The sequence below is a fragment of the Brachyhypopomus gauderio genome, unplaced genomic scaffold (genome assembly GCF_052324685.1).
Source record: "Brachyhypopomus gauderio isolate BG-103 unplaced genomic scaffold, BGAUD_0.2 sc75, whole genome shotgun sequence".
NCBI classification, from domain to species: Eukaryota; Metazoa; Chordata; class Actinopteri; order Gymnotiformes; family Hypopomidae; genus Brachyhypopomus; species Brachyhypopomus gauderio.
Window position 1 is genome coordinate 982,722 of NW_027506896.1, and position 27,758 is coordinate 1,010,479.

A 27,758-nucleotide genomic window follows, 5' to 3' on the forward strand; every position below is an offset into this window, starting at 1 on the left:
TGGCAGATGGCTGGTGTGGATCTTACACTAGATACACATTTCTTTATGTCCCTGCCTCCCCCTCAATCCGCCCCATTCATAATACTGCCAATAGAATAATGGGAGAAAAAATGCAATCCTGGTCATGGTTAGCTCAATCTCATTATAACCCCTCGTTTCTTATTTATCAGGCCCCTGGGGATGCCGTGTGCCCACCATGCGGGTTGCAGCGCTGGAGGACAGGCCCGTTTGGTGCAGTCAGGAGCGTGTAATGAAGTCACAGAGAGATACAATTACTTCCCAAAGCAGCGGCATTGATGGACTCCAAATTCCCCGCGGAGGAACGTGATGACAATTGGTTTGTACAGCTTTGATCGCCTGTCTGAGCCCTGCCCAGGATAAACTGCAGGGTCGCCCCCCCAACACCCCCCCCCCCCCCCCCCCCCCCCCCGTCCCTCCCCGTCCCTGGGTGAAGGCGTGAGGTTGACCAGTGAGCTGTGGTGGACAAGCTGTGGTTTCTGATGCTACATCTGGGAGAAGCAGACAGCAAGATCAACTACTGATGACATAACACTGAAGTGGCTTTTCCTTCGCTAGTGGAGTTAATCCACAACAAGATGGCATACAGAAAACATGCACAGAATGCTTCAAAACCATATAATAAAATGGAGAGAAAATACAAATCTACATATATGTGATATTTTTAATTTATTGTTTGTGTCGAGGACGGAAGAGTAAACAGTCTAATGCATGGCCATGTGGCGCTGAACAGACCTCAGACCTTTCAAACTACTCACATGGTACAAACACTTCCCGTTTCCTTGGTATCCAGGCTATGTCAGCTGCACTGCCCTAATTAACCACAGGTCCCAAAGATACAGGTAAAACCGCAGCTATAAAAATGGTTGTAAATAGTTTTGTTTGCCACGGAATGACTGGTGCGTGGAGACGGCCCACACCCTAAAGGAAGGGCTGGCTAGTTGGACGCTTCTTTGAGATAAACACAGACCTTCTGAGTGGCACATCTAAGAGCACCATCAAAAACGACTGCTGAACGAAGACACCAGTTAAAGTTGAGCTCAAACTTACCGAACAGAAGAACAGTCTCTACAGGAGGTTCTGCAGTGTGCAAGTTTCAGAGAAAAGTGTGCTTTCAACACATTGCAAATGAGCTTATACCAAAACAGGGTATTGCATTATTATTATTATTATTATTATTATTATTATTAATATGATCATGTGTGTTCTGTTGTCTACTTGTCAAAATATGGCCTGTCAGTCATGGCCTGGCGGTTAGGGAACTGGTCTTGTGACCGGAGGGTTGTGGGTTCGATTCCCAGACAGGCCATGACTGAGGTGTCCTTGAGCAAGGCACCTAACCCCAACTGCTCCCCGGGCGCCGGGCTAGGGCTGCCCACCGCTCTGGGCACGTGTGATCCACAGCCCCCTAGTAATCACTAGTGTGTGTGTTTGTGTGTTCTGACTGCACAGATGGGTTAAAAGCGGAGGACAAATTTCGATTGGGGTGTAAAAATCACAATTGACAAAAAAAAAAAAAAAAAAAAAAAAAAAAAAATATCCACTGTGAAGGTTACACAGTTTAAGAATGTCTTTAAAAAGGTTCAAATCAGCAGAGATGTAGATTCCCTGTGGCAGATTCCCCAAGAGCATACGGGAACTGCCCTGTCCACACAACTACAGCTGCTGTTTAAAAACACGTCATGTCTTCTTTCTCACAGCGAATGTTCATGTCAGTAAAAAAATGAGAGCTTACTTCACCAATGCATCATTGACCAAATTTACATGTGTCTTCAATTACATGCCATATCTAAGATAGGATATATAAAAATAACAGAAGAAAAAGAATAAATGATCTATGTGCAATATAGTCTGATCTCTTTTCTAATGTATATAATCTATATATATATATATATATATATATATATATATATATATATATATATATATATATATATATATATATATATATATATATATATGTATGTTCTTTCTGCACTCTTAGGGATTAGTTTATATAGAATATGATCCTCTAGACATTATTTCTGTGTATATACGTGTTTAGGTGAGGTGTAGGGTTTATGTAGCAGATGTGTAAAGTAAACGAGGCTTAGAAGAACTCCTGAGTGAGATTGGTGAGCGGAAGCACGTCCAGAGAGGAGGCCCTCAGCTCCTCACACACCGCCGTTACCTCCACCATGCCCACACCCGTGCCCGGGACACCAGTGTGCATTATGTGTCTCTGCAGGTGTTTGACCCAGTCTTCCTGGACAGACTGCGGCCCCTGGAAGATCAGATCGCAGAACCTGAAGGAGACAGGAAGACAGAGAGGAGAGAGAAGGAATACGGATGAGAAGAAAGAGTGGGTGGTAATGGCAGGGCAGAGGGCGTGTGAGGTGAGGCACCTGCAGCTCAGGGTGTAGATCACGTCAGAGGCTGTGTGTGGAACAGGCAACATCTTCCGTTTTGGCCCAGGCTGTGATCTGGACTGCTTCTGTTTACAGTCATACGCTGTGAAACACAGACCCTCATTAAAACTAGCCAACAGGTCAGGGGTCACATAGTCTTGAGTGTAAGCTGGGTAGTAAACGGATAAAGGACGTACACGTTCCATCCAGCAGGGCCTGCCTCTTCCGGCGGGCATAAGCTCGGAGATGATTGGACAGGCTAACAGCGCTGTGGAAAGTTGCATTGCAGTGGATGCAAATTTTCTTATTTATTTCAAATTTTTCTGCAAACAAAAAGACAAACATGACCAATAATTAAAAGACAGGTTAAATTACTTAAATTGAAATTATTAAAAATGTTAAATTATTTATTCCTACAGTTTTATCTACACAGTATCTTAATGTTATGTTAGATAAACCATGTTGTGTATGTATGTGATCATCGTTGAGTGCGTGTGCTTTGTGCATGTGAACATCCCTAGTTTGAACAAGGTAAAACTGTGACTCCCTCTGTGTCTTCTCCTCTCACTCCATCTGCTGTCAGATCTTGTATTGTTGTGTATTGTTGAGAGTTTATCAAAATATACCCCACAGTTTAGTGTTGTTGTGACAGGTAAAGAATGGAAATGTTCAGGAATAAATTTGCCCTTGCGAGACACGTCAAGCTGAATTAGACCATCCATAAACATTATCATGCAGTTGAACTTATTGCATGCTGAATTCAGTGAGATACCCACTACATATTCACCTTCGAGTTTGTAAACAGATATCTTACTGAGTCAACGGATGGATGGATGGATGGATGGATGGATAGAGGCACATAAAGGTAGATGGAATGTTGAGTGAAAATTGCAACAGCTTCAATCATTTCACACCAAACGTAGAAAACATCTGCTATTCTATCTGCTACTCAGACTTGTTTTTTTCAAAACAAGACACCAAAGGTTATTTAAATGACCTGTGAATTGTTTTACTGACAATTACATGCAACAAACGAACAGATGTCCCAATTAATTACCTAAATATCTTAAATCACAAATATTTTTCCCTCGTCACTACTTGAGGTGATTAAAAGCCAAAAGATGTCAGTTTTCCTAAAATGGCAATATAACAACCACTGAAAGAATCAGAGGGCAGTCGGTTTAAGATTTAAGGGTTAAAATTTCTGCTTTGCTAACACTGTGTTTGAATTTCCTGCCATGGGTGTCAATGCCTTCATGCACTACAGTCAGGCAGAATACACAGTAATAAACTTAATAACAAAAAGATCGTGCCTGAACCATCAAACCAGTGTCACACATGGAATTAAGACAGGCACCCTGAAATCCCAAACAAAGGAATGTGTTTTTAAACCTGCATTTACACTTCTCTTCCTAATGTGGCATAAACTCTTATTTGGACAGACATGAAACAAAGATATGTAAACACAGCTGAACGCATTTCCAGCATCACATCAAAGAATACAATGATGTGTACATTTGAATTTCAAAGCCACTCATTCTCTTTATACACATTAAAATTATTCGGTGAGTGTCAAACTTTTTCTCACTCTTCCAGTCTCTCTTTTAATTCAATGGCTTCCACAGACATGGCGAGACTTCAAGGTTGTGAGGAGACAATCAGTGGTTTACAAAGAGCGACGTGTCAGCCATATTTATTAACGGCGTGTATGACAGAAATTGGGCCGTTGGATATGAGCAGCTGTAACCACTGTGGACGTTGGGGGTGAGAAAACACATGTGAAAGCGATGAAAGTGGGTTTTATAGGTATACAACCCACCTCTCGCCACAACAAACGGTCCCTGGGTCATTCTACCCGCCCTCTTCTCAGTTTAGCACTTATGTAATTAATCCATGACTATAAACCTCCTCCAGCACATTAATGTGCTTACGCATTAATGACCACGTGATAAGAATAAATAATGTTCAGTGATAATCTATGACCCAGATTTTCTAACACATCATACAACTTCCCCGTCACCTGTCTGTCACACTGCACTCGTGATCTTTGATTCTACATCAGTAGAAACAAGACACATCACACACCCAGCTGTCTGACAAACACACGGGCTCTGCTGTTACAGTGGAACTGTATTCTCATTAAAACCGGCAGGCATCAGGAAGAGACTTCTGTAGACTTCAAGCCTGTTAGCAAAACTTGGCTGACGACAAGGATGTTCCTCATACTTCACCTATAGCTAATAAACCTCACATCAAACTGTATTTTTAATGGAAAATATATAAAGCAATGCTGTTTAACAAGAAACACATATGTATAAAATATAACCACAGCTTTGAACTCTTATTTGATATGATGTGCGGTCTGCTTTGGTCACTATACATTCTGGCTTTTCCAAGAAGGATCAGACTTACTGTTTCACTTAAAATGTAGAACTGTATTAACTAGAACCTTAACAGAGGAAGAAGCCATTTTCTCTTAAATTTTCTGAATAATAATAAGATGGAAATTAGTCTGAGAAATACTTCTTCTCCTCGTGAAGTTCATGTCATGTAATCATATCTTCTTTAGTTATGTTCTAAAAATTGAAGAAGTCCTAGTATCCACTTGTTCAATCCACATGGCTGTAATTATTCAGTGCTTTACACTTGATGCAGACGTGACCCAGGGAGGGTGTGCCGGCTGTGGGCCTGCAGAACCTTCTCCTGGGTCCGCTCCAGCCTGCTTCACACGTGGACTACGGGGCTGAATCATAAAACAGCTCCCTTATAAAAACCCAGCGGCTCTGAGATAGCACAGCCATTTCAACTCCCTGTACCCCCTAAACCCCTATGTAGGATGTTTATGGGTGAAAGCCACAACTAATAAATACAACAATTAAACATGGAAGTCTAAGTGTTATTGTATAGTTGATTTTCAACACAGTTGAGCATTCAACATTCCACCATGAAAATTGCTATATTTGCATATTAGTATTAGAGTTTTAATATTGCTGGATTTATCATGACATAGGCTGGTTATGATGGTCGCAGGTGAGAGCTTGCAGGTTCCTCACCTGGGCTACAGGTGGAGGCCAGCTCCTGGTGAATCTCTGCTGGAGGTGTGCTCTTAGACCTGGGTGTGATCATACGGGTCCTGGCTGCCTCAGAGTGCCCTGGGACCTCCAACTCCCGCTCCAACCTCTGTCGCTTAAGGAGGTCGACTAAAGTGCTTGACAGGGTCTCTCCAATCCCACGTGCATCCTCCACACTCCTCCTCCTCTTGCCGTCCACGGAGGACAGATGGCGGGCTGGTTGTCGGCCTGGTTCAGGCGAACGGACAGAGCGCTGGACTTTAACGGGGACGCCGGCGGGGGTCAGGAAGAGGCCCTCGCTGCCAGCAAACTTCTGGGATATGAAGGGGCGGGAGAGGTGAGGCGTGTGGTCCAGGGCACAGAGGACACTGTGTCTCTCCTGCTCGTCCTGGAGCAGCTCCGTCAGGATGCAGAGTGGAGACTTGCTGACACCCGAGATCGGCTTCCCGATGCGCTTCAAGTGACCCCGCACGTGATTGGACAGACCGGTCTTAGTATCAAACCAGCCCAGACACAGAGGACAAGTGTGTTCAGTTTGTGACTCTGGTTTATCTGCTGTAAAAAAAAGCAAACAATTATTACAACTTATATATAATGACCAAATCAACGCAGAACTCAAACAAGGACACATGACTGTAAGACTGAGTTAAACAGTAATAATTCACTTTTCACTTCATTTTTCCAGTACAGACTTGGTGTTTGTTTTTAATCACCTCTCTTACTTCTTTTGCACATGGAGGGGACTCGTCTGCGGATTCGAGGCTGGTGGTCTTGCCTGGCCACCTGTTCAGGTGACAGCATGTGGCGTGCCTCATAACTCAGCCCCATCCTGTGAAGATGTCCTCTCACGTGATTGGACAAGCCCACCCCTGACTCAAACACAGCAGGACAATATGGACAAGACTTGCGGTCTATCTCAAACACGGGGGAGGCGGGGTAGCTTGAATAAGCGTCCATGTGATTGGTATCGGCGGATTCCGTGTTGTCCCCACTCACCGCACTTTCAATGCTCTCCTCTTTCACTATGAGTGTGCAAATGTCATCGCTGTCTTCTGCGTTGGTGTCATGATCTGACTGACTGGCGGAGTCACAGCTGTCTTCTGTCTTAAATGGGAACCCGTGTTGGACGAAGTGGTCGGAAGTGGATGCCATAGTGTCAGTGTGATAATCAGCATCATTAGCCTGATTAGCATGATTAGTGCCGTCAACTTTATCAGCGTCGTTGTAGTCGTCTCCCCGCAGAGAACCCATGTCCTGATGTTCTGGAGATGCTGGTTCATGTTTTGGTAAAACCAGATGTGTATTGTGATAGGGAACAGACATTTTTCTTTTGGACGGAGACTTTATGCTTTTCCTCTGAACCATCGCAACTATCTCCCCTCTGGCTGCGGGATGTCGGGGGCCATTACTGGTGGTGTGGTTCAGATGTGATGTTTTGCCATAGATGGCGGCCTCGGTCATAACACGTGCATCAAAGCCGGTGAGATACTTTGCCTTCTGCTCTGAAACTGAGCTCTCATGTTCGTGACTGTCCTCTTCGACATACGGGAGACCTGTTGTCACATCTATTCTCTCTGTAGGCAGGGATAATTTACTTGGCTTGTCACATTTCAGGGAAGATGGTGACAGGTTGTTTGCTAAGCTGCCAAAGCTCCACTTGATCAGTGGTGAGGCCGTTTGTGTGTCTTCATCTCTCACGTACAGGTCAGAAAGGCCGTTGGGCCACGCAGACAACCGTCCTCCCTTCCTGCTGTCCTGCCCTCTCAGCAACTTTGGCTTTAGTAAAAGTGGATGCCAGCTGTCTGCTTCAATCTGGCCTGTTAACTTATCTTGGTCATATACAGACCTTGTGTGGTCAGCTGCCATATTGTGTGACTGAAGTTTGTTATCAGAAATCGGCTGCTTATGGACTAGCGCCAAGTGCTTTCTCAGAACGTTCCTATTCTCCGTTCTAAATGTGCAAATTTTACAAAGAAATGTGTCAAAAGATTGTACGAGTTTGCTTTGGCACACACTAAGGTCAGCAGCACGCTCGTGAGCCACGCCAAGCCGCTCACCCTTCCCGTGAGTCCTGGTGTGTTGCACAAGCCTTTCAGGGCAGGTAGTTGTGAAGGAGCACCGTGTACAGCGCAGCTGGGCGTCTGGGCCCTCGTCTCCCGGTTCGATCAGACCTTTAATCTCCTGCATCAGCTTCTCCCTCCGCGCCTGGTGGATCAGCATGTGCTTCTGCAGGGAGGAGCGCTCGCAGAAGGAACGCCCGCACTCTCTGCATATGAAGGTGCGTTGGCGGCTTCCCTGTCCTACCTGATTATGCCTCTCTAAATGATACATCATATGTCTATGCAAATGCCTCTTCTCCTTAAAATTAACGTTGCACTTTGTGCATTGGAAAAACGAGGGTTCCGGATCCGTGGCGGTCTCAGGCCTCCTCTTCGACGGCGCAGGTTTGCCCCCCGAGGAGACGCCTGCCTCCCCTCCATCTGTACCGGCACACTCGCTCAGAATGAGCTCCTCCACGACGTCCGTCGTGTCACGGGAATTCCCCGGCGACGAATCCGCTTGCACTTCCAAACCTTCCTGCTGTCTCCTCCAGGCATGTCCTTCGTTAATGGACATATCAAAATCCGAGTCGCCATCAGAAAGGGACGCGCGGTTGCCAGATTCCTCAGTCAGCAACCTTTCCATTCTGCACATTTTCTGCTTCCTCCGCCTTGGGCCAGCAGGTGGAGGGACCTCCACCTCCATCGGCCCCTTCACTGCTCCTCCTCCAACCATCCCTCGCTTGAACAGAAAGCGTATGAACCTCTCCTGAAGACCCACGTTCAAGCCCTCGCAGTCATCCGATGAGCTTCCCGTGGACTCCCAATCATCCCACCCGGTTCCTGACTCTGCACCTTCTCTCGTCCCGTGCCTGCCGATGGGCCCGTGCTCCTCGTCGCCCTCTGCAGGTGCAGTACTCTCGCCGTCTGACCCAGACGAGGCCCGTGTGCTCGTCACTTCCAGAGCGTGCCCTTCTGCTTTTTGCTGAGTGTCTGATTGAAGCTCGCTGGGAGGCTGTAACACCTGGGGACTGGAGCCTGTCCCGGGCCAAGACGACCCGTCTTTGTTGGGGACGTGGGGCTCTTCTGAGAGACGGTGTGAAGCAGGTCCATTAACAAGTGCTCCTGGAGGCAATGAATCGTCTGGGCAGGGGGTAGCTGGGACACCGTCGTGGACAAATGGCTTCAGCTGGGCCCCATTTAAAAGGCTTTGGTGGCTGGGCAAAGCCTGGTCCTGCGATGGCCTCCCACTGCTGCACTGGGTGGAGGTGGTGGGGGAGGAGGTGCAGGTGTTCTGGGTGGAGGTGTTCTGTGTGGAGGTGGTGGGAGAGGAGGTACAGGTGTTCAGGGTGGAGGTGTTCTGGGTGGAGGTGGTGGGAGAGGAAGTGCAGGTTTTCTGGGTGTAGGTGTTCTGGGTGGAGGTGTTCTGGGTGGAGGTGGTGGGAGAGGATGTGCAGGTGTTCTTGGTGGAGGTGTTCTGGATGGAGGTGGTGGGAGAGGATGTGCAGGTGTTCTGGGTGGAGGTGTTCTGGATGGAGGTGGTGGGAGAGGAAGTGCAGGTGTTCTGGGTGGAGGTGGTGGGAGAGGATGTGCAGGTGTTCTGAGTGGAGGTGTTCTGGATGGAGGTGGTGGGAGAGGATGTGCAGGTGTTCTGGGTGGAGGTGGTGGGAGAGGATGTGCAGGTGTTCTGGGTGGAGGTGGTGGGAGACGATGTGCAGGTGTTCTGGGTAGAGGTGGTGGGAGAGGATGTGCAGGTGTTCTGGGTGGAGGTAGTGGGAGAGGATGTGCAGGTGCCTGATGGCTCTGCAGTGTAATCTTCTGTGGATCCCACCTCCCTCTCTCTCACAGCTGCCATGACCCAGGCACCATCTACAAAATACAGGTTACATCAAACAGATCCATTATGGCGTTAGTTAAATAATAATAAGATAACGCAAAGACACACAGAGAAAAAAATGTGTCCAATAACAATATGGCACGATGACCCATCTTCTGACAGACATGAACTGAACATCAAAGTAAAACCTAACAGACTGTGGCCTCTCACTTATGCACAAATAGCTTTCGTCTACTGCAGAGAAACTACTAATTTCCTCACCAGGATAAAATGTGAAGGCTATTATTTTTAAACAGCGTTACGAGCTTCCACACCCACGGCCGCCACGTCTCTTCACAGCACACGCTGCTGTTAGCCCTGGAAACACTGGTGAGGAAGCTTAATGATGAGGACACACCTCTGGGATCTGACCTTCCTGTTTCTCCCACTAAAGTTCTCAGCTACATCCTAAAATTGACCAATTTCCATGGGAACAAAGTACACCTCCAATGAGATCACATTATTCTGTCTTATCACTCTCTGATGGTGCCAAAACACACCCCAGCATGAGAGCGCTGTTGCTCCAGTCTCCACAAATTGGCACACATGCACCAGTTCAACCACACACACACACACACACACACACACATCCCCTGCACACACACAAACACAAACATCCACACACACAAACACATACACAGACACACACATCTCCTATGCACACACAAACATCCACACATGCACACATATAGATACACACACACAAACACACACACACACGCGCACACACACACACACACACAACCCCCAAAACATTGGACAGACTCATAGACTAAAAAGAATGTGACATTGTTGTCATGTGTTTAATGTGGCTGGTGGCAGATTTGCACCTCAACGTGAATGATGGTAAACTATAATCATAATCTGGAGGTTCATCACCATCCTGGATTAGATTTGTCCAGCCATCAAGCCATAGTCCTTTACACGCCTCAGAGATGCTAGCGGCCTGCTAGGCTAAACGTATGCTCCGAGGATTTGACATCCAGCACTGGATGCTCTCAGCAGGAAGCTTCGTCGCTAACGAAGTGGTAAATTCAGTGTTAATGAGTGGCTTCACTGTTACCACCTCCGAGGTAAACCTTCCCGGCTCCATATTCTCTCCATCTGTTCGGGTGTGATGGGCTTGCAGAGGGGGAACAGACGTTCCACATTTACAGCAAACTTCACGGCAAGCCCCTGAACAGCAGGGTGGCAAAGCCATCAGAATATGATTTTGGCGTTAAATTTACAGGCCTCATTAGATGCCAGCTTACACACCGATCTGTTCCATACATAACAAACAGGATTCGACTGCAATGCGTCTTTTAAAAATTCATTCGCATCTATTTGCTTCATTTAATCAATTTTAAAAGGCTGACTTTGCTTGGCTGCAAGCTATTTACAAGGATTATGAGCTTAAATGAATGTTCACCCTATGCAGGGATCGATCTGAAGTGATTAACTCCTCTTCCACTCTCAGTCTCTCTCTCTCTCTCTCTCTCTCTCTCTCTCTCTCTCTCTCTCTCTCTCTCTCTCTCACGCCCTCCTTCATTGAAAATGCTCCACACTGAAGGTACAAACAACACTGAATCAAAAGAGATCCCATTGTGATCTGTCTAAATTAACCGCACAAGTAAAGGAGCGCTTAACACTCGCGTGACACACATATGTCAGCGCACACACTCCCCCCCGCGCTCTCACGCCAACAGCCTCTGCTGTAACACTTAAGTTACACCTCATCTTGAGGTTACTGCTGAAAAAAACATCAGAGGTGATAATTGCATATTATCATTACACATTATTCTGCAATACTCGACGATAAACTTTTCTTGGGTATATTTATTAACCATGAGGGAACATGAACTCCCAGTTTCTCTCCACTTTACCACGTCAACTTTGGATTTGTCATCTTCCTACATACTGTGTAAAAACACACATACACACACACACACACACACACACATACACACACACACACACTCACACACACACACACAGTACACAGTACACACAAGGCACTTGAAATTGGAATACACACTGAAAATACTCCATAAATAAAATATACATTCATGGGCAAAGAGGACCATTATTAATCTCTACCTTAAAATAACTCCTCACAGTGACGGAACGGAGCAGAAATGGCTCATTTCTTTTGGACCAAATGAGTTTCTAGAGTGGTGCGGTACTGGAGTGGTGCGGTATGGGGGTGCGGTACTGGAGTGGTGCGGTATGGAGGGACTGTCTGAGAGGCTCATGGTGTCAGGGTGAAGCAGGTGTCGAGGTGTCTGTGTCGAGGTGAGGCAGGTGATGTGAGGCAAGGCAGGCCTGTTTGTATAGCACTTTCCACACACGGCAGCAATGCAAAGTGCTACACAGACATATAAGAATGAGATCTGTCATCTCTGGAAGGTAAAAGACTAGAAGATGTGGGTTGATGAAACAACAGGATGATGTAAACCCCCATAATTAGGGTTAGCTGTACAAACCTTCCTCTTCTACTGACTGGGACAAGTGTAAACAAAGTGGATAAGGGGGCACTGACTGGGCCCAGTCCCTCAGACCGGTCAGACCAGAACTGTCAAGAACCGTCAAACCGGGTCAGTGTAGATCTGCTGCTCGTTCTGCCAAATCAGACCTCCATGTATAGCTCCTGTCCACCACTCTCACGTCGAGTCAGCAGAAACAACAAGCGTGAAGGTACTCAGGAGCAAACCCTGAGAACGCGGAAGTAACCCTTCCTCAGGTAATGGAGCTTATTGATTTATTTGACATAATGTGAATTTACAGAGCTCACTGGTGAGCAGAACTCGAAACAAACAGGTGCCCGTTCAGTCTGACACCTCTGAACGGAGGAGCAGATATACTCCCTCTGTCTGTCTCTCGGAGAGAAACGGAGGCAGACAGCAGGGTTGGGTTCAGCCCGTACTCGTCTGTCTGCGCTGTGGTGAACGTGCGAGTGAGGGTGATGGGAGAAAACCTCCCAGGATCGTACAGCCTGAGTCTGACAGAAACGAGAGACAAGTAAGAGCATTTTTATGGGCGTATTTGTCATCCGCCGTATCCGCCGCTCAACCTAGTCTTACACTGTGAGAACATGACCGTTCTTCTTCGTGTTCTCTCCAATAATCCGACCCGGTCGTGACCTGGTGTGCCTGCACGTCTGCACTTGCTCTCAACTCCAAAGATGATAAAAGGAAAGTTGTTCTCACTTCTTCCAGACGGCTAGCAGGCAATCTCATGGGCACCTTCATGGGTCCTGCTTTTGAATTGTATGCAGATCAGCACAAAGGCTTCCACCAATGTACAGAAAGGTGTGTGTATATAAAGGTTTGCACTGTCACAGGGGTGTTCACGTTCCTCCTGCAGAAAACACCGTATAAGTTTTTCTAGTTGCAAAATTACATCAAGGCTACCAAAGCAATAACATGCAACACAGACTGTCTCCCACTGTGCGAAAGCTGTAGGTGAGCTGGCAGGTTTCTCCTGAACGCTGGTCCAAGCTCAGAAATAACCCGCGTCATTACGCTCCTCGCATCCCGCCCCGGAGGCTCCTGCTTAGAGCAGTTCTTCCAGAAGAAATCTCCCTCAAACAAACAAGTGCTTATCTGGAAACCAGGGCTGACAACTCCAGGGTCCAGCGTAGCACCAGGGGGAGCAGGGCCGTGTTCCCGGGCCAGGTGCCCAAGGCCGGACTGATGCAGACCTGCTGCGGTGGGAGCTCATCCCTACAAGACAACCAAAGCACAGGAATGTAGCCCTGATGCCGAGAATCAAGAGCGGCTTCCTTAATGCCGCCGAGGCCTCCCCGTAACGGCAAATTAAACGCAGACGGAACCCATTTCACCCGCGTGTCCTGTGCGCTTGCGGGTCCCGGACCCCCTGTCCTGAGACGCAGGACAGAAGGAGTGAGCGGGTGGGTGAGGGTGGCGCGTCGTGGTGGGTTTAACGGCGGGAAGACGTGGGGAGAGCAGACAGCGCAGCAGATAAAAGGGGACGAGCCGTAAGTGACAGTCGGGGTTAAGACGGGAGTCGTGCTCAGCGGCAGGTACGCAGCTTCAAACGGCGAGTTCACAGGAAGCCTGTGCAATCTCATCTTGAAGGAGGATTTTCTGTGGCGGGCAGTAGATTAGCACTGTAGCAGCTGCTGACACGGCCTCGTTCGCCGCCCTGGTGCCGGAGAGCGGGGATTAAACCATATCAACTTTGAAGCCTTAAACAATACCTTTCAAAATTAAAGGGATTAAGAGAGGGATGTTTGATGGGGATTTCCCAAGGCTTGGATAGTTTAAAACTTCCATCTCTTTTTTCTTAGTGTGAGAGAGAGAGAGAGAAAGAGAGAGAGAAAGAGAGAAAGAGAGGGGGGGGCACAACATTTTTTTTGGCAGGTCTGAGGTTTCTTGGGCATGTGACCAATTTAATGAGTGTACTCTCACACTGAACACGGGAGTCACAGAGGCAAGCACACCCTAAAATTAGTGGCTTGACTCAAGTAGTCTACCCCTGGATGTCAAATCTCAGTAACACACACACAGACAAAAAAAACCTTCTGGTGAAGGTTATTGCATCATCATGTTAGTTTTAAAAACTAGTGGCATGTCTATTCAACCTGGAAAAATTCAGACTGATCGTTGTTGGCCATATCGTTAATATGCATGAGACATTGAGCCAATGAAAAGCACATCTCCACAGGTCATGTGTGGAAACGACAAAGCGCACAGCCGCCTGCTTCTTATTTAGTTGTAGGTCTGTGTGTTTCCCTGGAGTGGATGCGATGCTTACTGGCTCTGTGCGTGAGCTGGCGGGGGCACGGCGGCCGTGTGATCCAGCCGCCCTCTCCACCAGCTGTCTAAGCACTACATGAAGAAGGAAAAAAAAACAACCCTAACTTTGTCAGTGCCGCTTTGCTGGTGAACACGTGACCAATCAGATGAAAGCAAGTCGGTGTCAACGCTAGCTTCCAAAGAGAGCACAGGATCAGGTGGTGCACGAGTCCGCCAGCACATTTGGAGACATGTGACGAGCTTCAGGTAACGGGAGGAAAACGTCACTTATTAGCTTTCATTAAAATGTAGCGTGATGTGCCAGCCAAGACATCGGCTATGTTAAACAGTGCCTGGGAGTTCAATCAGTGGAGAGGGCCTCTAATTAACCACATTAACTGCAAGCATAAGTTCCTCAGCTGAGCTCACACAAAATACTGTCAGATATATGTATGGCACCCAGATTGCGTTGTGTTTAATCAGTCATGTCAGCATGCAAACTATTAAAGCCTTCAAAGCCAGACACACTGACCTCCAGCCTGGTGCTGATCAAAAAACACACACAAAAAAAGCCCCAGATCCCAGCAGCACAGGGTCTCCCAGGGCACCACGCAGGGGTCCCCTTCACGCAGACTCCCCGAGGATATTAAAAAACCATCACTTTCTTATTATTCACCGCTGTTTGTCAATGGCATCCATTAAAACAGAATGAGGAGGCGGAGCCGCATCCCAGCGGCTCATTACAGGCAGAGCATCCCACAATCACAGGAGCCCTAAAACATCTGAAAAGGGGCTTCCGAGGCCCAGCACCAAGGTCTGGGGGGGGGGGGGGGGTAACCCTGAGAGAGGCCTCATGGAGAGATGTAAATAACCTCCCCAGAGAGCTGTGGCAGGCTGTGAAGGAGAAACTCGTCAGGAGGCGGCGGGAAGCTAATGAGTATAATGGTGAATGTATACAAAGGAGAGAGAGAGAGAGGACTTTCTATATCCCAATTAATATGATGTTATCAGTGTGGGAAGGAGTGGGGGGATTAGTCCCAAACACGCCCCCCACACTCCCCTCACACCCCACTCACACCTCCCACACACCCCCTGGGCCCATGTTCCATTCTGGAGGGAGTGAGGTCGTTAGCCCGTCCTGGGGGGGTTAAAACACTTTAGTGATGCATTATGCCCAAGATCAAAATGCAACTGACCGAATCAAAGAGGATCAAGACGTCCCTTTTGATATGTTTCAGATAGAGCGATATCTCTCATCTTCATTGTTATTGTCTTTTATTCGGCTTTGCCATCCGTGGCAGAATTCGTTGAGGGAAATTTGTTAAAATTATACTATTAATTTTCAAAGCAGACAAACTCAACAGTGGAAAACACAGTTAACAGTGTTGTTACTGCTTAAACTTGTTCCCATTATCAAGACTCGGGGAACAGACTCAAAAGGAAGAACTTTAATCACCCAGTTTAGTTAAAGCTTCGACTGCAATCTACTTCAAACACTACGAAACAGCTTGACTAGCAGCTCATTTAATAGCAATGTTTTAGTGCTGAATTGTAAAATGTAATTTTTTGTTTAAAAATTGTCAAATTGCAATACAATATTTAAACGTTAGTAACTTAATATGTCTTTATTCAGTAACACGAAAGTTGTCTTTATATCCATTTTTAAATAATATCTGAATAAATCAAAGCAGCCTCTTAATTCAAAGTTTCCTCTTGGTTCACTACCACTCTTGACCAACAGATGGCCTTACAACTACATTTAACAAGACTAGATACATCAGCAAGACGCACATCTCCCACTATAGCTTTATGGACGACAGGCGCAGATCCCAAATAATACCCTCTGGATTCAACCTTAACTGTTCATTTTATATTTCTACTTTAAAAGGTAAATTAAACATACACACCCGACTCAGTCCCCACACAACATCTGCTGCAGTGTTTATAACGTCAACAACGTAAATAACGACTGCAACATATCATAAAAATGGATGAAAAGTGAGGTTTAATTATTGCTAGTGTTCCTAACGTACAGTAATATCGCACATTGTATAGATTTTCTCCGTCACACACGTAATATTAAACTGCGCTGTTCAGGCCTTCCCAGGATTTATGGGAAATGTATTAGAATTCTCCATTAAAACTACTAAAAACATTACCAGTTTTATTCCGAAAACCTTTAGAGTATACAACAAACTTCGGTCGTTTGACAATCAAATCAGAGGCAAACTTTTACCTTTGCCCTTTCCGATTGATAGGAACCACGGGTTTAATTTTGGTTAATTGGTGCTCAGTGAGAGAAAAGCAGGCACGTCGATACAACATCCCTGCAGCCTTGGGCCTGGTGTAGCGCTCACAGACGCGCCCGGTGTAGCGCTCACAGACGCGCCCGGTGTAGCCCTCACAGACGCGCCTGGTTTAGGCGCTCGCTCACAGACGCGCCTGGTGTGGTGTAGGTGCTCACAGACGCGCCCGGTGTAGCCCTCACAGACGCGCCTGGTTTAGGCGCTCACAGACGCGCCCGGTGTAGCCCTCACAGACGCGCCTGGTTTAGGCGCTCGCTCACAGACGCGCCTGGTGTGGTGTAGGTGCTCACAGACGCGCCCGGTGTAGCCCTCACAGACGCGCCTGGTTTAGGCGCTCACAGACGCGCCCGGTGTAGCCCTCACAGACGCGCCTGGTTTAGGCGCTCGCTCACAGACGCGCCTGGTGTGGTGTAGGTGCTCACAGACGCGCCCGGTGTAGCCCTCACAGACGCGCCTGGTTTAGGCGCTCACAGACGCGCCCGGTGTAGCCCTCACAGACGCGCGCCTCTCCTGCCGCGTTCAGCCTTCCATTCATCTTTTACTAAGACAGTACAAACTTAATTAAAGTCATCTGTAGGGAGGCGTGTGTTATTCCCACCTCGGCCTTCGGTCATGGTAACGTTGGGGCTATGGGCCCCAATTAATAAATAGTAAAATATAACTACATATATAAAAAAAAAAGAATTAATTAAGGTAGTATCAATGTCTACAACAGAAACCTCTACATTCAATGGATTAGGAAATGTATCTATCATTGTCCTTTGTTTTAGGATCGATTTGTAGAAAGACAATAATTCAAACCAGACTTTGTTTATATCCATTTGTGTTAACAAAAGTGTTAATGATCAAATTCTGCCCCCTAGTGGAACATCTACAAACTTCATGATTTCACTTCAGGTGCTGGAGTTGGTTTTGTCTGACTACAGCTTTGGAGAGGAGGTGTGAGGTTTTGTGCCTTGTGTAATTCCCATCATTAAGGGTTTAATTAAGGAAACCCTCTCATTTGCTTATTCAGGTGCAGATAAGTGATTGCTACAGGGACATTTTGATGAGCTGTATTCACACCTACCTCATCAGGTGAGGAAACCTGTTACCCCATTAACCATAGGTGTGATAAAGGGTGCTGGGACGTTAAGTTAAAGTTAGAGCTTGCCGTGTGTATTATGGGAATAAGAACACTGCAGTCAGGTGGGAGAACGCACAAGCACACGTGCTCTGAAGCCGACACCCTTCCATTACATCATCATGGCACACATCCCACAACACACTTCAGAAGTCTTTTGGCACCCACTGCAAACATAACATATATTTCCAGACATCATCTCAATTCCCCTGCCCTATGAAGGAGGTCACAGATCATCGTCCAATTACACAAAATGATTCTGTCACTATTGCGTACAAAATGATACCCAGGGTCCCTTTTTGTCCTTTTGTTGTGTATTCTGGAAGGAGGCGAAGGTTGCTATGACGAGGTTGCCAGGTTTCCAGGCTGACAGGAGGAGCTGAAGACTCCCTGACATGTGTAACTGACAGCTCTGATTTTATTTGACTGTTGATCACACCCAGCTATAGTATCACAGCAGTTCACACTTGGCATCTCAGCTCAAAGTGTCGAGACACGCCACCAAATCACATCACACACACGCACACACACACACACACACACACACACGCACGCACGCACGCACGCACGCACGCACGCACGCACGCACGCACGCACGCACACACACACACACACGCACGCACTCACACACACTCACACACACACTCACACACACTCACACACACACACGCTTGCTTGCTTGCCTGACACTGTGTACAGCCACAATGAGACATTTTGTATGACAATAGATGTTGCATTGCGACATATTGATTAAATGCAAAATTTATCTACCACTGACAATAAAGCAACATCTATTAAGACTTATTTAACATTTTTTTTATCTCTGCTCTAATTACACTCACACACATTTGACTTGAAAATAGATAGATAATGAAATGAATGGATGATTCAATGAATGAATGAACAGAAACACAAGTCTTACCAATTTTATCCCAAACACTGGCACCATTCAGATGTGTGAACACCAGCCTACAAAGGAGAAAAACCAAAAACATTATTATTACTTTTAAATTCTCGCTCAGGAGAGTGAGATGTAAGTGAATGTGTGTGTGTGTGTGTGTGTGTGTGTGTGTGTGTGTGTGTGTGCGTACGTATGTGTGTGTGTGTGTGTGTGTGTGCAGAAACAGCACAGCGACTCTGTCCAGCCCTTGAACAATGCACCTAAATATAGGCCCTCCAGGTTATTGCACCATAAAGATTCTCACCATCCTTACTGTAATATTTCTGCAAAAAATCCTTCATGCCTTCCTTCACAAATGTAACCTGCTTTATATGAAGCTTAATTTGAATTAACATTGACTTGTAAATGAGTCCCCTTACAGACCTGTGCGTAATGCTCTCTGAAGAAAAAAACATTTTAAACCGCATCTCCATCAGACAAGTACTATAGACCAGAGAACCTATCAATCTGATACACCCTTGGGTGCAGTAGGCAGAGGTTAAATCACTCAGATGGAGAAACGCAGAGTTAGTGTGCACACCAGAGGACACAGTCGTCTCCCCCAGGGCTTCTAATAGACTTATAGAGGTCTCCGTGTTCTGGCTGGATCAACAGCTTACTGAAATATCTCTCCTGCCCGGCTGCAGTTCTGTGCGGATGCTAATTCTGGGCAGTGTACTCCCATTAAGCTGTTCCCTAGTGTCATCATTAATAGCTCTGCAAGATGGGATACTGCCAGCAAGTGCCAACAACAGCCTGCTCACATACTCACACTGCACACTCCAGCAGTGCACACTCCAGCAGTGCACACTACAGCAGTGCACACTACAGCAGTGCACACTCCAGCAGTGCACACTACAGCAGTGCACACTCCAGCAGTGTGCCTTATCTCAAACACTCCACCAGTGTGCAATGTCGCACACTCTCCTGCAGTGTGCACACCCCAACAAACACTCCAGCAGTGTGCTTCAGAACAAAGCATGTATAAGAGGGATTGTGTGTGTCTGTGTATATATGAATCTGTGTGTGAGTCTGTATGTGTGTGTGTGTGTGTGTGTGCGAGTCTGTGTGTGTGTGTGAGTCTGTGTGTATGTGAGTCTGTGTGTGTGAGTCTGTGTGTGGGTGTGTGAGTCTGTGAGTCTGTATGCTCTATCTAACAATCAAACTTGCCATCAAGGCATATTTGCGTGTTTGGTTGGTCATGGTCAGACTGTATCAGGTATATCAGGTATGTGCTCACTCACACAGGTACAGGACAAGGCCTCAGACAAAAAACTGAGGGGTTTAAATTCTCAAAGTCAAAGTTGCCTGCTGACTCATCTAAAAGATAGAAGTAATTGTTTATACCAAAATACCTCACGGCATCCACAAGTAAGGACTTGCTCTTCTGAAGTCATTTTCACAGGATCTATGTTAAGGCTATAAGACCTGTCTTAACACTGAGGATATTACAGTAACATCTTGCTCTACTTAACAAAGACCCATAATTCATTATAATGTTACATTACTATGTATCAGTAACGTTATTATACTGATATCAGGTCAGATCATGAAATGACCCCATCCTGACACTTTCTGTGGTGCCTGTGCAAACGTTGGGCCCCAAAACTTTGTCCGGGCTGAACCAAGCTCTGCAGCGGTTCTGTGCACATGCTTCCCCCTGCCGTCTGGATCAGAGAAGATCTCATGGCGACTGACAGGCTGTCTGTACTCTGCGCTACGGGCTGAGAGTGTCAGGAGAACGACTGTGAGCGGCTCAGCACCTGTCAGCAGTGAGGAGGAGGACGAGGATATGAGGAAGGCTGCACTCTTTGATTCGAGAATAGTTGCTTCCAATAAAAAAAAGTATATATCACAACAAGGCCCAGAGGGCATGGATCGTAAAAGCAATGCATATCAGTCAAGAAATGAAATATAATGCCAGGATTCAGGTTCAAGTCCCAGTTGTGCCATGTGCAATCACAACAAACATGTTATGATGGCGTCCCCTCTCTGGCCCGTTGCTATGCAACATGTCAACCAATCAGGGTTCTGCACATTCTAGAGGGCAGAATTTGAAAACGTGTGCCGTGTGGGCAGATTGAACAGACACAACAGCAATCCTCGCGTTAACATGTTTATGTTGCACTCTTTACAATGGCTGCTGAGCCAGTCAAAAGCAAATGAACCAGAAAACAGATCCCTGAGAAGATGAGGAAAGCACCCTGAGAACAGCTCAGATCAGAGGGGACGCCATCACTGCAGGTGAAACCCCATAATAACACTCATAGTGTCAGACTTCAGACTATATCTGCTATACACTGGCTACAGGTTAATAAAAAAGCTCTTGAAACATCAAAACAGCTTCAGTCCTTAGACTGCGACAAAAATTAGAGGCAAAGTTCCTTTCATGTGACAGAGGAATGAACATGTAATGCCTCTGGTAGACCAATTCACATCTGAAAGTGCATAAGAAAGCAATTCACATAAAATCGGTGCTGTAATTATAGCGTTGATACACAAAATTAAATCATGGTAGATAGTATAACTATACTAAATGACATTAGTCTTCCTGTTATATTCTTAGACATAGTCTAGCAACTCAATATAAATAAACTTTTTATTCTCTATTGTAGCGAATGCAAATGAAGTTTAATTATTGTAATTACAAGTGGGTATGCACTCCATTTAGTCAGTGCTGTCAAAGATCTGCCCCTCAGGCAATACTGCCTCTGTCTTCATTCAAACAGCCTGGCGGGCTTCCTGTGCAATCACTGCACTATTCTGTGTGTGGAGGACGGTGACTATCTGACATCAGTCTTCTGTTCAAAAAAGCCTTAGTGATATGAACTGGGAGACTGACTTGGTCCAAAACACTTCTATTCTTACACTGTGTTTGAACCCTGTTGGTAAACACTGTACCTTGTGTGTGTGTCACTGCACAATTAAACTCTATCTACATGTTTTGAGGACATTTCCCAAGTATGCTTTGGTAAAATTCTATTTCTTCAGTTTTGCTATAACATATGATTATTGTTATTTCATCTGTCCATGAAAATCTCCCAAATTACTAACATTACTAATCTTGGCCTTGGCGATAATGACGGACATTACAGCCGGCAGTCTTTAGGATTCTGTTGCCCCAGACATATATGTGCATGAGATGCACCACAGTCTCTGACGGCTGTTTAGCGGCTTTCTGCTCGGGACACTTTTCCAGCGTCTGCTGGTGAAGTTTTCCCCTCTCAGTTTCAGCGCTGTTCAAGTTGAGCCTATTTTCTGTGGTTTGCATTATTTTCCTCACACATCTGAAATTGCGTGCTTGCTTTTCACAGACAGCTCCAGAGACTTGATGTTGGTTTACACAGGAGTCCAAAAACCAAAACGACAGGTGAAGAAGTTTGGTGATGTCAGAGAGGTAAGAACTTACCACAGATTGCCACAATGAGCACTACTTTTCCAGAAAACTAAAACGCACATCCCTTGACACACAAATGACATTAGGCCTCCATGTTTGCCTCTTACCTGTTTATGCTCAGTCAAACCGCATGTACCAGACAATACAGCTAAAGCTCCCATTTTAGTTTCAGCTTGTTAGTGTAAGTCAGTCTGTTGGTTGCCAAATCATCTCAGTGAGCACAATGTCGTGCATAAACCTGACACTCTGTCTGGCAACCACAGATTTTCTAGTGGGGAAATTTACATAAACCCTTCTTATCACAGTTTGAGAAGATGGGCTACACCTCTCCACATCATTCAAAATATAACAACAATATAACAATACAGGCTATATTTTTGAGACAGTGTTGATTGAATGGATCTGTGCAGTTGAATATGTGTAATGTACTATTTTACATCACACAATGAATTATACTCTGAACTCACTCAGCATTTAGACTATGAATTGGCGCTCTGTTCTTCATTATGTAAGCAGAGAATATCACTGTATTGTTAAACTCTACACTAATTAAAAGTTCAGTTACACTGTAAAGTTGTGATACAACTAATAGTGTTACCACATGCAGAAGCTCAAACACCAACAAAAACACACATGCACAAACACCAACACACATGCAGAAGCACAAACACCAACACAAACACACATACAGAAGCACAAACACCAACACAAACATGCAGAAGCACAAACACCAACACAAACACACATAAAGAAGCACAAACACCAAAACACACATACAGAAGCACAAACACCAACACAAACATGCAAAAGCACAAACACCAACACAAACACACATACAGAAGCACAAACACCAACACACATACAGAAGCACAAACACCAACACACATACAGAAGCACAAACACCAACACAGACATGCAGAAGTACAAACACCAACACAAGTACATATGCAGAAGCACAAACACCAACAAAAACACACATACAGAAGCACAAACACCAACAAAAACACACATACAGAAGCACAAACACCAACAAAAACACACATACAGAACCACAAACACCAACACAAACATGCAGAAGCACAAACACCAACACAAACACACATACAGAAGCACAAACACCAACACAAACACACATACAGAAGCACAAACACCAACACAAACACACATACAGAAGCACAAACACCAACACAGACATGCAGAAGTACAAACACCAACACAAGTACATATACAGAAGCACAAACACCAACACAAACACACATACAGAAGCACGAACACCAACACAAACACACACACATATGCAGAAGCACAAACACCAACACAGACATCCAGAAGTACAAACACCAACACAGACATCCAGAAATACAAACACCAACACAAGTACATATACAGAAGCACAAACACCAACACAAACACACACAAATATGCAGAAGCACAAACACCAACAAAAACACACATACAGAAGCACGAACACCAACACAAATACAATTGCAGAAGCATAAACACCAACACCAACACAAATACATACGGGCAAACATCAACACACACATGCAGAACCACAAACGCCAACAAAAACACACATGCAGAAGCACAAACACCAACACAAACATACATGCAGGAGCACAAACACCAACGCAAACACACACAGACCAACACAAACACACATACACACCAACACAAACATACATGCAGGAGCACAAACAAAGATTTTTTAACAAAGATTCACATTTCGTTCCATTACAGGCGTGAGACACTATCTGGGTCGACCGCCCGTGGGCCTGAATGGGTCTGGCAGTGTGTGGCTACGGTAGGCCCGGTGTCACTCTCGGTGGGGCTTGTGTGACAGGTTACACAACCCATTTACCGTGCAGACGTTGTGCTGCTCTTGTGTTTTTCAGGACAGTGAAAAAGTTGAGAGCCTTACTTTTAAAAACGCGCGACAACACAACGCGCAGATCCGTTTAGTTGGCGAAAAAAAAAGATGATCAAGTTGCAGAAAATTCGCCGGTGCAAATGCTATGGAACGGATCACACGCACCGAGCGGGACCGAACGGGATTGTTGGCGACTTGGTGCACGTCGCTCGTTTTACTTGCTTGAAGTGTCAAATCTCAAGTCGGTGCCGCCGCGACAGACGGAAGCGTGCTGACACCGGGAAACGGGCCCTGCACGGTGACTGACACCGCTTGGGCTCGGGTCTGACACCAGCCTTGTAAAAGCGGATAAAGCATCAAGTTCCGGGAGGGGGGGAGAATAACGACAAACGTTGTAAGTGTGCTGACTCGCAGAACCAAGTTTTCTTAATGCGGCACCATTCAACATTATTTACAGAGGTGCCACTGAAATGATTCATAGCACGCGCGCGGTATTTATTCGGCGCGAGCTGGCGCGGTGCACGCGGAGGGGGGCGCGAGCCGCCGCCGCTGCAGCCCGCGCGCCTCTGGACGCGTTCGGCGCCGTCCGGACCGCTCGCTCTGCACAACCGCGTCTATCCCAAGGACTCGACCCAAAGGGCACGTCGCGCTGTCAGCGCCCAGCACGCCCAAACGTCGAAGCGACGGGGCAGGACGCTAGTAGCCGGCCGTTAAACCTACCTTTCCGACGCTCGAATTTGCAACAAACGACAAGTTTGTCATGACATTCGAGTACTGCTCGATTTCGTCTCCCATCCATCACACTGTCGCCATTTTGCCTAAAATTCTGCAGGTTAGACTATAACTCCGAGAGGGATGTCCGGTATTTGCGCTCGAAGATTACAAGGTCTCGGGACAACGTTAAGCCTTGTAAACTTACGCGAAGATGGTGGTGTAGTATTACTTATCTCCGTTATGCGTTTTCATGCAGTACTCTATAATTAACGGCGGTGGTGTTAGGTCTGAAAAACTGGTCCCCTACTCGGAATATGGATTATTCCAAAAACAGACGCTATAAAAATTCTTGGGCTAAGTCGCTGTTGTTAAGACTGGAAAAATATCTTATCCGGTAGCCAGTGTCCAACACATGGTTGTAGTAGTCTACTGCATACCATGCAGAATATTTGACTTCAGTATGTTAATAATTAGTGAGTGAAAGAAGTAGATGTTAAAGACTTCTGAAACATACGAGGTCTCTTATACTGTACATTGAGCATGTAGTAAGGAGATCTATTACTTTGCAACTAGTAACAACGATGTAGATTTTTCCCTCATTAGAACCAGTAAATCATCACAATTATATAGCGTTTGAGCCCTTTTGATAGCTCGTGCACTGTATTTCAGGTGTGAGTAAATACCGCAGTTTTTATTTTGGGTGCTCAAGCAAACATCTGTCAGGAATCCCACTTTTAACCCCTTACACTCCGGTCCAAGCCCCGCCCATTCCCCTCCCCCACAGTGACTCCAGACATATTCCTCACTCTTGCAACTATGCCTTTCATATTAGTCTTACTGTAGTTACTGAATCATTTATAGTACTTACTGAATAAAATGCTGTATAGAAGTAAATAATAATAATAGAGTTTAATAGGTTTATGTTTTAATTATGAATGCATGAACCGTTTTAAAAGGACAGAAGACATGTCTCACTAGAGGACGCCTTGCTGGGTCAGTGCACCTGCACTTTGTCCCCAGTTCAGACATACACGGGTACCGTTTTTAACACGTCAGGCTTCAGTGGTCAGTCCTGAGGGTGCTGTGCTACACTGACCTGCTCTTCACAGCTCTCCAGCAAGCCTGCGGACATCCAGCCTTTTCTCTGGAGTGAGAAGTGATGTCCTGGCGTCCTGACGTCCTGATGTCCTGGGCCTGAGCCAGCAGTGGTTTGAACAACGATCCCCTTCAGATACCACTGCACCTTTGATTCATCAGTACACGCTGACCATACAATCCAGATCTATTAAGTCATGAAGTGCTACGCATTTTTGATAACCATTCCACGTTATAATCATGCTCAGCCTCCTGTTATGTATTATGTTAGGTAGCTAGCTTGACACATATATGCATACATACATATGTATGTACACATGTACATACAGACATACATACATATGTATGTGCACACGTATATAGACATACATATGTATGTGCACACATACATATATACATTCATATAGTGTGCAGAGGAGGCGTGACTAGCATGAACTGGCAGTAGACTGTGGACGTGTGTAGTGTTTATGTGCCCTTCTACCTAGAGCAAGGCCTGACTACATAACTCTCATTTATGATAATGCCATACTTGTTGTGAATTATTGATGTTATTACATAATTTATTTGCAGAGCAGATGCTCGGGTTCTATTGAATAAAACACATGTTTATTCAAGCAGGACCAGATAGTGTCTTTCCACACTGGCTGTTTAAACCCTTGGGTGTGTAATCAGTGCCACAGCATTACAGTGTAATTCATGTACAACTGACAACCATTTCTACACATTTTATTTATTTATTTATTATTCTTAGTCAGATGCTGCAGATTGCTGACCTGGTTGTATTGATTTAAATAACCTAATAAGTTGGAATAAATTCTGAAGTGTCTGTGTGTATTGTGTGTAGTTTCTCAGTCATATCTGTAACCAGCTGCACCTGATAATTACAGAAACTTACATTTCTGTGAACAGGAAATTTAATACTTTAAACCTACAGTGTTCTTATAATGAATATGGGGTCTCAGGGTCTCAGAAAACTAAAATAACTTGAAACCCTCTTATAAAGACGTGATTTCAACAATTCAGCTATAGCGTGACAGCCTGAACCACTAAGAGCAAATGCTGCAGTAATAAAAAAAAAAAGAAAATGAAGGTTTCTGCCTACTGTTATTTTCTATGGCCAGAGCAGATTTTAAAATCCATGTGCTAATTTCATCCACTAATGCCTCAATCATTATCATGGATATGAAAGTGTGAGTAGATTAACAGAATGTTTCTGCATGGCAGGATTGAAAATAGATGTCCAGGAGTTACCCTATTTTGTCCAGTTACATTTCAACCTTTGCTTTATCAACTGAACCAACTCGTTCCTTAATGTCAGTGTGAACAGACAGAAGAACACATTTAGTCATTGAGGGAAATCCCTTGTTCGTGTCACCTGTTCATATAAACAATGCAATTTGCAACTCGGCATCAGGTAGATTTTTTATCTACTGTCCCCTCTGTTCACTTATGGATTGTAGTAGAGTCTTTGTCCCACCAAATTTGTGAGACAATTCTCATGAGACATTAGAATCAGACTATACAGTCTCAGCCCAGTTTTGAGACGATTTTGTTTTGCCAGCAAGTGTTGAGATCCAAATGTGAGTGCCAGGAGTAACAGGAATGACAAGTGGAGCTTTTAGTGTGTCATGAAGAACAGTCCTGTAGCACGGGAAGCACCTCGACACCAGAACAAAACATCTAGCATGTCAGACTGGGGCATATTTCATATTTTTCTCCTATGAGTTCACATGCTTGATATGCTTGACAATGTCTTGACCCTTGAACTTTCTTGAACTTGCAAAAGGACGTAAACAAGATTTGAACAGTGTCAAACGTGTAGTCTTGCCAGTTGTGCCAAAAAGTCGAGTCATGGCACAAATTTACGACTACCATGGGAAACAGAAACATTGTGCAGTCTGATCCAACATGAAGCTCAATATCAGAGAGACTTTGAAAACTTTGACTTTGAAATGTATGTTAATTTGTGTAATTTAGCTGGCCACGGTAGAGGCATCGCTCAGTGTTTAGCTTTTGTAAGCTAAGTAATTAGCTTGCTAACTTAGTGATGGCAGCTAAATCTAACTTATTTGTGCTTGTAACTGGTGTGGAATATGTTGGGGCTTTAACTTCTATCAACCACTTTAGCCCAGCGTGTTCGTTTGATGGGAAAGAGATAGTAGGAACAACATACCAAAATTATA

At 45.4% G+C, this 27,758-nt stretch overlaps 1 protein-coding gene across 3 annotated transcripts; it reads right to left on the minus strand.

Annotated features, from left to right (window-relative positions):
* Positions 1–1,971: 1,971 nt before the first annotated feature.
* On the minus strand, positions 1,972–24,915 carry znf644b (zinc finger protein 644b). 3 transcript variants are annotated; one of them, XM_076990454.1, is made up of 7 exons: positions 24,487–24,915; positions 18,482–18,528; positions 6,199–9,384; positions 5,459–6,031; positions 2,603–2,728; positions 2,403–2,508; positions 1,972–2,303 (listed from the first exon to the last, which is right to left on the minus strand). In XM_076990454.1, exons 3-7 carry the CDS (start codon positions 9,368–9,370, stop codon positions 2,108–2,110), a joined length of 4,173 nt encoding a protein of 1,390 aa, XP_076846569.1. In that variant the 5' UTR covers positions 9,371–9,384; positions 18,482–18,528; positions 24,487–24,915; the 3' UTR covers positions 1,972–2,107. The 3 variants fall into 3 exon arrangements, with proteins under 3 accessions (XP_076846569.1, XP_076846568.1, XP_076846567.1); XM_076990453.1 differs by having other exon boundaries at positions 5,459–6,028; positions 6,190–9,384; positions 24,487–24,914; XM_076990452.1 differs by having other exon boundaries at positions 6,190–9,384; positions 24,487–24,912.
* Positions 24,916–27,758: the final 2,843 nt, after the last annotated feature.

Coding starts and splice junctions, on each gene's coding strand:
- znf644b (XM_076990452.1), bottom strand. CDS start 9,370: ATGGCAGCTGTGAGAGAGAGGGAGGTGGGATCCACAGAAGATTACACT. Junction 2,729..5,458: donor GGCCTCCACCTGTAGCCCAG/GTGAGGAACCTG, acceptor TTTTGTTTGCAG/AAAAATTTGAAATAAATAAG. Junction 2,509..2,602: donor GGCCCTGCTGGATGGAACGT/GTACGTCCTTTA, acceptor TGTGTTTCACAG/CGTATGACTGTAAACAGAAG.